Source organism: Cinclus cinclus, chromosome 6, assembly GCF_963662255.1.
Source record: "Cinclus cinclus chromosome 6, bCinCin1.1, whole genome shotgun sequence".
Classification (NCBI taxonomy): domain Eukaryota; kingdom Metazoa; phylum Chordata; class Aves; order Passeriformes; family Cinclidae; genus Cinclus; species Cinclus cinclus.
Window position 1 is genome coordinate 52,911,645 of NC_085051.1, and position 12,574 is coordinate 52,924,218.

The 12,574-nt window shown below is 45.6% G+C and overlaps 1 protein-coding gene across 1 annotated transcript; it reads right to left on the minus strand.

Moving 5' to 3' along the window:
* Positions 1 to 1,466: 1,466 nt before the first annotated feature.
* Positions 1,467 to 9,269, minus strand: CKB (creatine kinase B). Its single transcript, XM_062494741.1, has 8 exons — positions 9,220 to 9,269; positions 8,199 to 8,411; positions 6,928 to 7,082; positions 5,877 to 6,009; positions 4,799 to 4,970; positions 3,301 to 3,424; positions 2,415 to 2,604; positions 1,467 to 1,831 (listed from the first exon to the last, which is right to left on the minus strand). Exons 2-8 carry the CDS (start codon positions 8,389 to 8,391, stop codon positions 1,653 to 1,655), a joined length of 1,146 nt encoding a protein of 381 aa, XP_062350725.1. The 5' UTR covers positions 8,392 to 8,411; positions 9,220 to 9,269; the 3' UTR covers positions 1,467 to 1,652.
* Between the last annotated feature and the right edge of the window lie 3,305 nt (positions 9,270 to 12,574).

Genomic DNA, 12,574 nt, shown 5'->3' on the forward strand with positions numbered 1-12,574 from the left:
GTTGAGGAGAGGCACCACTAAATGAACACTCTCTGATTACAAGAAGCAAAACCAGCTATTTGCCAAGCGTCTGTGAACAGTGACATGAAGCACAGCATGGGGGAATCTAAATATGCAGAACCAACCGGTTGTCTCTTGCACCACTTTCTCTTCCTTGCTCTCACAAGATTCGTACATTAAAGTTCTGCGCTGATTAACTCAAATACAGGAACACCCAGTACAGAACAGAACTCTTAGAGATGATCTCCTCTCCCCCACCCAATTAACTTTGAAACACATAGAAAGCTGTATTAAAAGAAAAAAATCTCATCTGAAATGTTCACTCAGCCTTTTCTCACCAAAATTAAATCAGCTTACCTCAGCTGGAATCATCTCTTCAGCCAAGTGACAGCCTGCAATCACAGCCTTAGAAATACTGCAGCCTTTACAAAAGAAAGATTCAGTTATCTACACAAACCTATACAAAGCTGCACACCAAGGAGCTCCACATCAACCTCTTGTCACGCTCCCTCCATCAAAGCTGTGTTTTTGCAGTGGGGTAGAGCTGTTGAGCAGGTGCATCTGCATGAGCTGCAAAGACGGTTCTAAGGGTCTGACACTCCAAGGTAGCATTACTTGTGGAAAATGCTGCTCCTATATGTTAATAATGTGATGCTTCCACACAGCAAGCACACATGTACAGCCAGTCTGGAGCTCAGACCCAGAGAAGTACCTGAGCTTGCAAGCCAGACCCAGTTTGGAAAAAAATTAGTTTGCATGCTTTAATTGACTATACTACTCAGTTTCAGGTTCATGGGGCAACTGGCACAGGGGCAAACAAGTGTCAGCCGACTAAAGCTAATTAGCTTGTATTTTCCTGTCAGTGGCAGCTTCCAAACCCCCTTTCTGCCTTGGCTGAGCTGAAATCACTTAAGAAAGAAGCAGAGGGCTGAGCTATCTAGGTTTCACCTCACCCCTTACCCCCAAAAGAGCAACTGGTGTTTACACTAGCTAGACTGAAGACAACTTTCTCCCCACAAAGCAGCTCAGGGATGCCAGTAATACCCTGGGAGGGGGTGTAGTCTGACCTTAAACCTTGCCCTGCAGCCCCCGAGGGCCCAGCTGAAAAAAGCAGCAGTCCTCTATACCCAGCCCTGTCTCCCCTCCCTTACAGGAGCCAGCCTGGCTTGCAGTACTCAGGATAATGACAGTGTACAATTGGCAGGAGCAGATGCACAAGTCAAAGCCTTGGAGGTAGGGCATGTTTGCAGTGACTCATGTTAACACTAGTTCTCAAATTTACAGCAACTACAATCAAGTTAAAAGGTTCAACTTTGCAAACTGCTTCAACAACATTTCAACTCAGCTGGTCTGTAGCAGCACACCTAGGAATATAGGCTTGCACACAAAACCAGACCATCTAGCATAACTATGAAAACCAAGTCACTTAAGTCTCAAAGACATTCAGTTAACATATCTAAGACAGCTCAGGCCAAACAACAGTTTATTTCATTTTCAGCAACATCTCAACCATCAAAAAAATAAAACTCTAACACAGATGGATGGAAGACTTCTCTACAGTGTAACTAAGTGGGCTCTGACCCCAAGGGTTTGAATTGGAGTGACATTTTATTTTTCATCCAATAAGTTAGGAAGCATGAGAGTAAAGTGCTTTATTTCTGAGCTGGCATGAGGTCATCAATGGACTGGCCATTTTCAAGGCGTTTCTCCATTTCAATGAGAAGCTTCACTCCATCCACCACCATCTGCACCAGCTCCACCTCAGAGAAGCCAAGACGATCAGCATTGGAGACATCAAACACTCCTCCAACAGCAGCTGTGTCCACACCACCTGCAGCAAGAGATTCAGTTACAACACTGACCTCAGCTAGAGCAGGCAAGTCTGCCTTTCTTCCCTCACTAGCCTGAGGTAGGGACACAGCAGGGCCATTCTCCACAAGCTGCCACTTGTGCCTCCTCCTACACGCAGGAGGATAAAGCCATGTGTGACTGCCAATATGAACCACAGAATACACAACTAAGGCCAGCTCTTCATTCTTCTGACCCATGAGCAATCCAACTTGAGGTCACAAGTATCCACTGGAGCCATCTCCTAGCCAGAGGTTAAGCCAGGATTCCCACCCTTGCTTGTAACAGAACAGCTGCCACCAGGTCCACCTTACCTGGTGTTCAGAATGACACACACAACATTAACTAGACAGACACAGTATACACCAAGTAGAGCACTGGCATCCTCAACACCTCCAATATACAATTTGAAAACTTTTTTCTCTCCACATGCTTTACAAGGGCACCTTCTGGATGGTGGAACAGGCACTGACATCACAAACCAAGAGATGGCTCTGGCCATAACCAGGCTTTTGCTGGTGTCTTAGGGCAGATTGACTCAGCTCATCAGTGTTATCAACTCTCACCTGTGCCTCGCTTCTGCAGCCGAAGTTTCTTGAGGATCTCTCCAAATTTCTCATGTTTCCCAAGGTGTGGGATCTTGATGTGCACACCAGCACGGAGCCCAGTTCCAAGGTTGGATGGGCAGGTCAGGATGTAGCCCAAGTGTGGATTCCACATGAACTCATAGTTTTTGGCCTTGAAGAGACTTTCTATCTATAAATAGAAAGAACGAATGTTTCGAGATTGTTCTCTGCCTTAAGATTGTAAGGCGTCCATCAGTGCTCACTGGCAGCTTCAGTCACTCAGCAACAGCCACAACACTCAGAACAGCTATTTCAGCCACATAAGCCCCCTCTATGGAAAAACGGTCACCAACAAGGAAGGGTTTTAAGGCCTTCATCTTCCTCCTAGCAGTGAGACAGGCTGTTCAAAAGCCACACAGTCTGTTAGGAAGCTGCATTTAGTACATGACAAGCTGGCACATCTCTTAGGATTAGGGGCTGGTAAAGCTCAAGCTCATATCAAGACTAGAAGTAGAGAACAGCATCCAGCCTAAAAACTTGAGTCCAGCTTTGCTCATGCACATTCAAGCAATTTCTCCTCCCCACAAAGGTGTCTCAAAGCTTTACGGAACTATGTAGAATTTCTTCAAAATACAACTGAGACATTTGGATAAGGGTGCCTACCACATCAAGCAAACATTCTAGATCGCACAGCCACAAGACTTTTTGCCAGAACACCTGTTCTGTAGCCCTCACAGCTCTAGATCTCATCAGGATGTTCCCAGAGATCCAGGCTACGAAAACATTGCCATGGAGGACTCCAGACAGGGCTTGAAAACTGTGTTCTCAGATCTAACCAGAGAACCATGTGCCATTTGAACCTACAGCCCAAACAATAGTGATTTACCTTTGTTAATCCAGCACAGAAGCGGTTAAATACTTCCTTCATGTTGCCACCTTTCTGCATGGAAATAACTCTAAGATGATCCTCCTCATTGATCCAAACAAGGAAAGTCTTGTTATCATTGTGCCTAGGAGACAAAGCAATCAGTTGGCTGTCTTTCTCACCTCACATTTTGAAGGCAGCCCAAAATTGCTCACCACTGCAGATTTTAGGTCAGGAGGCTCACTTAGCTGCTTAAAAAAGATTGATCTTTCTTGTTTTGCCCACACAGGACCTGAGTTAAGCAGGTAGTTGTTACCCTGCTCTTTTCAAGAGGTAATTTGAATTGGCCTTTACAGAGTGACTAGTAACATGGCATTACCTTATAGTCTTGTACTATCAAAACCTAAAACCCCCTCATCCCCCTGGGTCACTTGTAGCTCCAGATTACAAATTAAGGTACTTCTGCTCAGCAATTTGCAGAAATGTAGACTTTTGTCACATTCTATCAAACCACGCTTTGTACCTTACTTTTGGTATTAATTTTAGATCAAGGCTCTTCAGAGATGCTATATAAAATCCTCTGAACAGTGGGCTCCTCCTGTCCCAGCCTGCAGCTGACAGCAAGCACTATCATCAGTGTTTATCATGATGGTAATTTCTGAACTTGATTAGGATCAAAAAATTAGCTAGTACCTGAGGAAAGTTATTTATGCAAACAACACTAAGACATGACACTTCAAATCTGTAGATTAGTCATGCTCAGATGACAGCGCTATCTGGTGCTGGCAATCTGCAGGTAGATGATGCAATCTTAAAGGTGACCTACAGAAACAAAGCGTGCTTCCTCTGGGTTGTACTGAAACAGCTGCAGTAATAAGATTGGACCATTCCTGTTGATAAAAACCTAGCCCTTGGCTTACAAGGGAGCAAGTTAATTATGCTGCAGAAGCTCCTGAGATGCAGTTTTATGTAGGTGACCTACATTTAAAACAAGCAGAATCCACACCTCTGCATCAGTCAACTGTCACCAAGTCTCTGGGGACAGGGGGGAGACCTCATCACTAGCACTAGATAAAGCCATACTAGTCCAGCACCAGTGAGTTTCTGCAAGCAGAAGGGAAGAGACCACAAAGGAGTAATTATGCATCCAGGATTGACTCTGAGCTAAGACAATGCTATGGTTTGTACACTCTCAACTCGTGTGGGAAGAGCCAACTGTAGTGGCACATCTGCTCCTTTACAAGTGATCCACTTCCATAAGTTGATTCAGTTTTTTGCATGGTGGCTCACTGACCCATGCAGGCTCTGGTTCTGGGCTAGCCAAGTTGCCTTGTCCTTATCAGTGCAAGAACACGTGTTCAAATTTTGCTGGTTAACAGCAACTTCTCCCATAGGAGTTCCTCATCATATACAGTAATACAAGGTGAGGAGCAACTTCTTTTGCCTAACAGTACAAGTCACCACCAAAACTGTAAGACTTCTTTGACTTTTATAACTGCTTCCTCACAGACATACTCACCAGATACCCCTGGCATCAGGCCAGTCTCTTGCCATTCCAGATGCCAACAGAAGAGGAGAAACTGGCTTGTCAAACAAGAAGTGGTCATCAATCAGCTGCTGCTGCTCTGCATCAGTCATGTTCCTCAGAGCATAGTACTTCCCCTTGAGATCACCATCCAGACTACCCAGAGCTGAAAGAGAGGCTCTTTTAGAATGAGACTAAAGGTGCTAGACTTTTCCAGCACTTTGGAGACCCCACACCAAGTATGACAATGTTTGATCTACTGGATCTGGTTCCTCCCTTGCTTTCATCTGCAGTGGCAATATCCTCGTGGTAGTATCAGATGATTTGTCTGCACCTTCCAGGCTTATACAAGTAGCCTTTGTTCCCTTACATGCAGTACAAAATCATTAGTGCTGCTAAACTGTACAAACAGAGACTGCTTTTCTTCCAAGGAGAACCAAGGTAATGAATATAACAAGCAGTATTATTCTAGTCAAGGACTGTTACCCTGCCCTTGAGAGGTTTTGAAACAAGTACACTCTCAGTCTCCAGAACTACACCTTGAGCACTAAGAGAAAACAGGGTAAAAAAAAAACAAAAAACACCAAAAACCCCCCAAAAAACCAGCTGAATAATTTCACTCAAAACCATGGCTTATTCTAGTCAGCTGCAGATTTGGAAGAAGACAAAATCTCTTAAGCAAGCTGAACATTAATGAAAGTCAATTAAAAGCAGCCACAGAACACTGCACCCCATGACTCAAGCCCTCTAGTTGCTACATACTTGTTACATTTCAAGTTGGAGCCCTGATGAACCAACCTCTCCCCACACACACAGACAGAAGCTTTTGAGATCAGCAGAGGTGAACTTAATGCAGTCCAACTTCCCTCTGCCATGTGCTCTTGCTCTCAGCTACAAGCTGCAATGCTGAGGCAGCGCTAATGCAATGAGCCTTTTCCCAGGAAAGCTCCATGTTCAGACCAAGTCTCCAGGGAGGTGGCTTTTGCCAAGTGCCTCCATTTTCAAACTGCAAAGAACTCCTCTTATGCAAAGGACAGATCTGTGTCCCTGATGTACCCAGTTCTCACTTTACCTTCAACAGAGAGCTTCTCGATAGCCCGCCTCTCCCCTCGACTGCAGTGTGGGGGAAGGCAGAATCCACGGATGCTTCTGCCAGTTCTGACACGGGAACTTAACACGTAATTGGGATCCAGGTCATCACCTCCCTACAAAATTAGGAAACCAGCAAGTACAACTCTGCTACCAAGATCCCTCCCCTAAACACATGTAGCCCCCACACATTTAAGAAAGCACTTTACACCTGAGGTATTGACTACCTGGCCTGTAAGCCAGTACCTCACTTCAGGGCTAGTTTCTTCAGCATTATATCAAGCATCTGTGCAACATAACTCTTGCCAAGGCTACAGCTACTAAGCAGTCCTAGAAGACATGGTTATTACCAGAACATCAGTTTCATGCCCATTTCAGACCGTGGTCTGGCCTTCTGTTACCCCTTACAGATTTGCAATCTAGAGATACCAACACGAGGCAAAACCTTCTTTAGGTAGGTGTTTACTCTTGCAAATGAGAATTATTCATTACTATTCTCACAAGTATCTTATTTTCAATACGATTTATGGTTTGCCAATCAACATGGACTTAGGAACTCCCAGAGTCTAGTTTACAGTAGCACTTAAAATCCATAAAATTATTTAAGAACCCTTACTCCTAGCTGTAAAAATATTTATTCAATAGCATGACACCATCAGCTAGTAATTAGGATCCAAGATCAGACAGAAGAAAGTGTTTAAATTTCATGGTAGTACCTACCCAGGACAGTGTTGTTTAGTTTGACTGTTAAAGAGCCCACAGCTCATGGAAATGCACACTAAAAGTGTTTGGCACAACCCATGCTGCGGCAGCACCTGAAAAAAGTTTCTGCTGCACACAAGCTGCCCAGCTGTACCCAGCCACTGACATCCCACAGCAGCAAGCTCTTCAGGCTGACTGCACCAGACCCAAAGCCCAAGTGTCCATGCTCAGTGGAAGCCAGGGGACAGAGCCTGCGCAACCAGTTCAGGCAGCTGCCATCAACTTTACAGTCCTCAGACCAATGATCTGCAATTGATCAAAACTTTTTATACCTGCAGGTTATCAGCATTCAGGTCGGTCTTGTGCTGATCACTTGGTTTGTAGCCACCATGCCTGTCTTCAATGACTGGATCAAAGAGCTCCTTGAACACTTCATAGGATTCTTCATCACCAGCCACACATCCTACTGTCATTATGAAGGGATGGCCTGGAGTGGTAATAAAGTCAAAAGACCTAAGTTTGGGCAACATTTGGCTGTACTCCAGTGCAGCACTAACCAGGCAAGTTCTTTAGTGGCAAGTCTAGTCACTTCGAAATTCATTCTTACATAGAAACATTTGGAGAGACCCTACATTTTACACTTCATCCAGTTAGTCAAATGCAGTGCTATGGAAACCCATAGCTGTTGTCATTAAACCATGCTCATTTGTCAAGCTTGGTTTAGGACAAATTCGCACAGCACATCTATTTCACTAGCTAATTTAGATCACTGCATAGAACTTTATGTCTAAACAATCATGCTTTGCTGCAAGCAAGCATGCTTTGCTTTTTGCTCCTTCTGCTACACAGCTACATTTCTGTAGTCTGTTCATAAATACCACCTCCACAAGATTAGTTTTAAGTCACCATATTCAAAAGCACCAGTTACTTCGGCTGGTTCACACGGAATATTCTCAATGCATTTTACCAGGATTATCAACCCCAGTCTGAATGACATCATCCAGGGTGAAGCCACTGGGTGTGACTCTGTCTCTCAGTTTCTTGTATAAATCCAGGGTTAGAACTTTGGCCATGTGGTTGTTGTGGGTGCTCAGGTCCGGGTACTCCTCATCAGGAGGCAGTCTCTGATTATTTAGTTGGGCCATTTTGATATTGCTAGAGTAAAAATAAATACTGTAATGTTAACATGTAAACACATCTGCTCCCCCTTTTTCATAGAAGTGCTAGAGAACATCGCGTAACCAGTATGGAATACGAATAGACCAGAACAGCCAGGTAAATCGACTTTTTGTCCCCCCCTCCCCAGATGAGTTATAATTAGAATGCATTTGGTTTGACTATTTTTTTTTCCTCTTCAGATTGAAAGTATTTAGCAGAGCAGTTACATAATTGAAGTGTCTGGGAATTGATATGTCAGATCACAATACAGAACATATCTTGATGGAAACATGGCCTCCTAACAGAGCCATGCTTTTAGTACAGTCACTCAACGCCTTAGAAGATTTGTCCCTCAGCAGCTTGAGAAGTTTGGGTACCATTGTCAAGAAGCACTTCCAGTCAGGAGGGAGAACAGATCATTATGCAGACCTAATGACCCCATTACCTGGGTTGTCAACCCCAGTCTGGATGCAATCATCCAGGGTAAATCCACTGGGAGTCTGTTTATCCCTCAATTTCTTGTACAGGTCCGGGGTCAGCACCTTAGCCATGTGATTGTTGTGAGCTTTCAGGTCAGGGTACTCCTCCTCGGGCTTGTACTTCATCTTCAGGAGGTTGTGGCTGTTTGAGAAGGGCATGGCTGACCCTACCGCAGTCACTAGGGGAGAAAGATGGGAAGCCTATCACTGGGGGGGTTTGGCAGCCTCCGGACCGCCCGGGGGAACGCCAGGCATCCAAAAGGTCACCTTGGCTCACGTTCCACCCGCGCCTCTCACACCTTTGCTACACCGCTTTCCACAAGCGCCAAGGAGTGAAGAAAAAAAAACTTCTTCGCCTCCACCAGCCTTACCCCGTCCCCACCATCCCGGCGGCAGGGGCAGAGGTTCTCCCGCCTCCCGGGGCACCGCCCGGGCTGAGGGGACGCGCCCAAGGTCGCGCGGAGCGGCCGCTGCAGCAGCGGGCAGCCCCCGCGCGCGGCTCCGGGGCAGGGGGAGCGGCCGGGCCGCCGCGAGCGACCCCGGGCCGGCCGGCAGGTGAGCGGGGCGGCACCGCTGCACCTTCGCTGCGCGGCCGCGCCTCCTCTCGCCGCTGAAGGGCGAGGGGATCCCGAGGAGCGACGGCTCCCTCCTCGTCCGCGGACCCCCGGCTGCTCCGCGATCGGGGAGGGCAGCATCCAACAAGCCCTTACACAACAGACAGCTCCCTCAGGGGACCTGGACGGGGCGAGCGTATGTAACTACCCTGCTAAATACCGGGTTAATCTGGTTTTAGAGCCCAACCAGCCCAGCGAGCACCTGCGCCGCTCACCGCGCCCCCCTCCTCAGCCTGACCGGCTCCACCCCATACACCGGGGGGAGAACAAAAAGAAAAAAAGGAAAAAAAAAAAAAAAAAAAGAAAAGAAAAATAAGATAAAAAATAAAAAATTTTTAAGGCTGAAGAACGGCTCGGTTGCCCCGGGACTTACCGCGGGCTTCGCAGCTGCAGCAACAATCTCCGCGCCGCTCCGCGCACCTCTCTGCCCCAGTCCGAGTGAAGCTCCAACAGCTCCGCCGCGCGTCTTTTATATAGAGCGCAAACCGGCGCCCCATTGGCAGTTATTTATAGCCCATTCATTCCATTGGGCCGCGCCGCGGCGGGCGGGGCGGGTGTTGCGCCGCCGGCCGGGCCCGCGTTTGCCGCCATTTTGCTCGGCGTCGGGGAGGTCGGTTGAGGGGGAGGGACCCCCCGGGGCGCTCGCGCGGCGCGGAGGCGGCCCCGGCGCTGTCCGTTACTGCGGGCGTGAGGGCCGGATCGCAGCTCGTGTACCGCCGGCCAAGGGGGGGCCAGCGCACACCAGCCTGGCCCGTCGCAGGCTTCGCACCTTTTCCAACCCCTCGGTCGCGGGTTCGAACACGGCTCTGATAACGCATCGTCCCAAAATAGCGGTTATGTAGTGTGCGCGCTGGCCGCGCTGTGAGCCTTGTGAGTGGCAAATGCCCCCGAGCTGGCAGAAACCCCTGAGGCGGCTGCGGATGTGGCAGCCTGGTTCTGCGGGGGGAGGACCTGCGCCTCGCCTCCAGCACCTGCGAAACCGTGGGCTCGTTTTACAGTTTCATTTGAAAGGAAGTAGGGTGATTGTGTAAATGGAAGTGAATCCTCTGCTCTTGTCATGCGCCCAAAAAAAAAGAAAAAAAAAAGGCTTCAGCTTTTATTGGACAGAGGGTGACTTCCTGTTTAAGACAGGCACAGGAACTCTGGGATCTGAGCCATCTAAAGCTCACCTGAAATTCATGAAAATAGTGACTTCCACTGGTCTTTTTGTAGGAGTGAGCAGGTTTGTCCCAAAGCTAAGATGCAGCTGAGAATCCTGCTGTTTGCAGAAATAGTAATTTGTTAACAATGTGAATATCTTGATTTTATTTTCACCTTTATATAATAGTATCTTTATCTTCCTCTGATGTGTTTCTCACAGCAGAACCCATGTTTATCCTCCTGTCCAAACAGAGTGTACTTATCCATGCAGATCTGAGTCCCAGTTCCTTGACATGAGCTGTGTCTGTCAGGAGACATCACCAGAAACTCTTTCCCCACCACAATCCTTTCAGCACCATGACCAGTACCCTCACCCTAAGAACAAGAAACATGTGCACTGTACAGAACTGCTAAGGACTGAAAAATAGTAATATATGTATAGAGGAAATAATTGCAAAATAAAAAGCTTAGACTGCATCAAATAAAAATATGCTGTGTTTGGCAGCCATCCAGATTTCCGAGTTATTCCAGGTCTGGTAGACTGAGATGCTGAGTACACAGATATCCAGGGGAAGCCAAGGGCTCGGCATCTGTGCAAGTCAGGTCTCTTAGCTTCCGGATCAAAGAACAAATCCTCTCTCTAGGTCTCCTCTGCACTTTTAACCTCACAAAATCTTCCCATACACACTAATAGTTTCACACAATGCTCATGCTTCAAAATAGTGTAAATTGCAAATAATGCATGGCTAAACAAGTATTAAATTATTGTAAGTGTAAGATTGTACCGAGAGCCCTCAATAAAATACAATATAAGTATAATATTAATGGATTACCTCAGCTGCAAACATAATTCTGATTGTGGATTTTTTTAAATGTAAAACACGAATATTTTATTCTTAATTCAAAACAGAAATATACTAAAACCATTTTCTTACATTATGGCATATTTTTTTGTGGTGATGGTGTTCTCCACAAAAAAGAAAAAAAAAGCCAATCAGGGTAGGTTCTGAAGGCTCCTTTTATCTTATTCCATAATCTATTGCCACACAAACAAAGAAGCAATCAACTATTTTGTAATTTAATTGTTCAGGAGATTTGTGGAGTCAAGGTTATCTCAAGATCCAAAATCCAGGTCATCTTAAGATCCAGAATCCAAGGATCCATTTCATTGGATATGCTCTTTTTCTCCCAGTCTTGCAGAACAGGGAATACCAGTTGTGATAAGCACGTAGAAGTCTCGGTGTGCCACACATTACAGCACTTCCAACACAGGCACACACCTCTTCTTCACAAAACTTGGGGGACATGGAAAGAAAGGAACATAAAATCACTAAAATATATCCGATTTGCATGTTTGATAAACAATGCACTCTCTTCCCCCTTTTCCCACAAATCTGACAAATTTCTAGCATGCAGTAAGTCAGAAGTGGCTGGGTTTTACTCAGACAGCATTTTAAGATTGCTGAAAGCTATGTGTAAATTGGATCCTATCTTTGTCACAGCATTCCGTGCCAGCTTCCCTAGTGACTTAATTACAGATGCTGTGCCCTTTGTCAACAGCCTCTGATCACCGGCTTTATCTGCCTCATCTGCTGGGAAACATTGGCTTTGGATAAGCCTGTATGGCCTGTTAGACTGTGATAAAGGCACCAATACTCACTTTCCATGCTGGGATGGTATCTTAGTGAATACTGATTTACATGCTATACTTCCAGTTGGAAAGGTGGGCTGATTACTCCAGAGATCTTTGCACTGAGCTTTAACAATGAAGATTTAAGGGAAGTTAATAATGGGCCATGCAGCTAACTTCCTAAGAGGCTTAATTATAAATGTGTGGTGTACAAGTGCGAGAGGAGATGGGTATTAGCTCCTGAACTCGTCTTCTGAAATTACTTGTGTGAAAGTAATAAGTACCTGAAGAATTAGGGGATAAACATCATCTTGGAAACACAGAGCAATATTCCAAATTAGGAAACAGCAAGAGAAAGTGGTTTGCTGTGAACAATTGAATTGTTTCCAATTCCTAATCTACAACTAAACACCACTTGAAAATTAAACAAAACACTCATGTACCAGTAGATTAAAGAAATTGGCCATAGCTCCCTCTCCTTAACTTGTCAAATGAAACTTCTCTTCCCATTTATCACTTGAAATGTATTTGCTTAGTTGTAATCCTTGGTGTATTTTTTCTCACTGCTTAGGCAGTCTGTTGAAAATTACTGATTGTTTCCAGTGAGCTGAGTGCCTGTGAAAATGAGGAGCTGTTGAGTGTCGCAGTCATGCACACAGTCAGGCCCATAGTGATCTGAACAGCAGCCCATCATGGGAAAGAAAGGACATGAGAACATAAACAATGACAAATATGACCAATGACACTAAAAATGACAGAAAATTAAACAAAGTGGGTGCAAATATAAAGGCACAGTAGAGTCATGATTGCCAGTCAGAAAAACAGCTGAGTAGGAGTTTGCAGTTTAAGAAACCTCTGAAACTGCATACATTATGTTTAGATTAGATGGAGAAGAGTTTCATAACTAACAAAGACTACTGCAATTATGCTATGGGCAGGTTGACACCATAATAAAAAA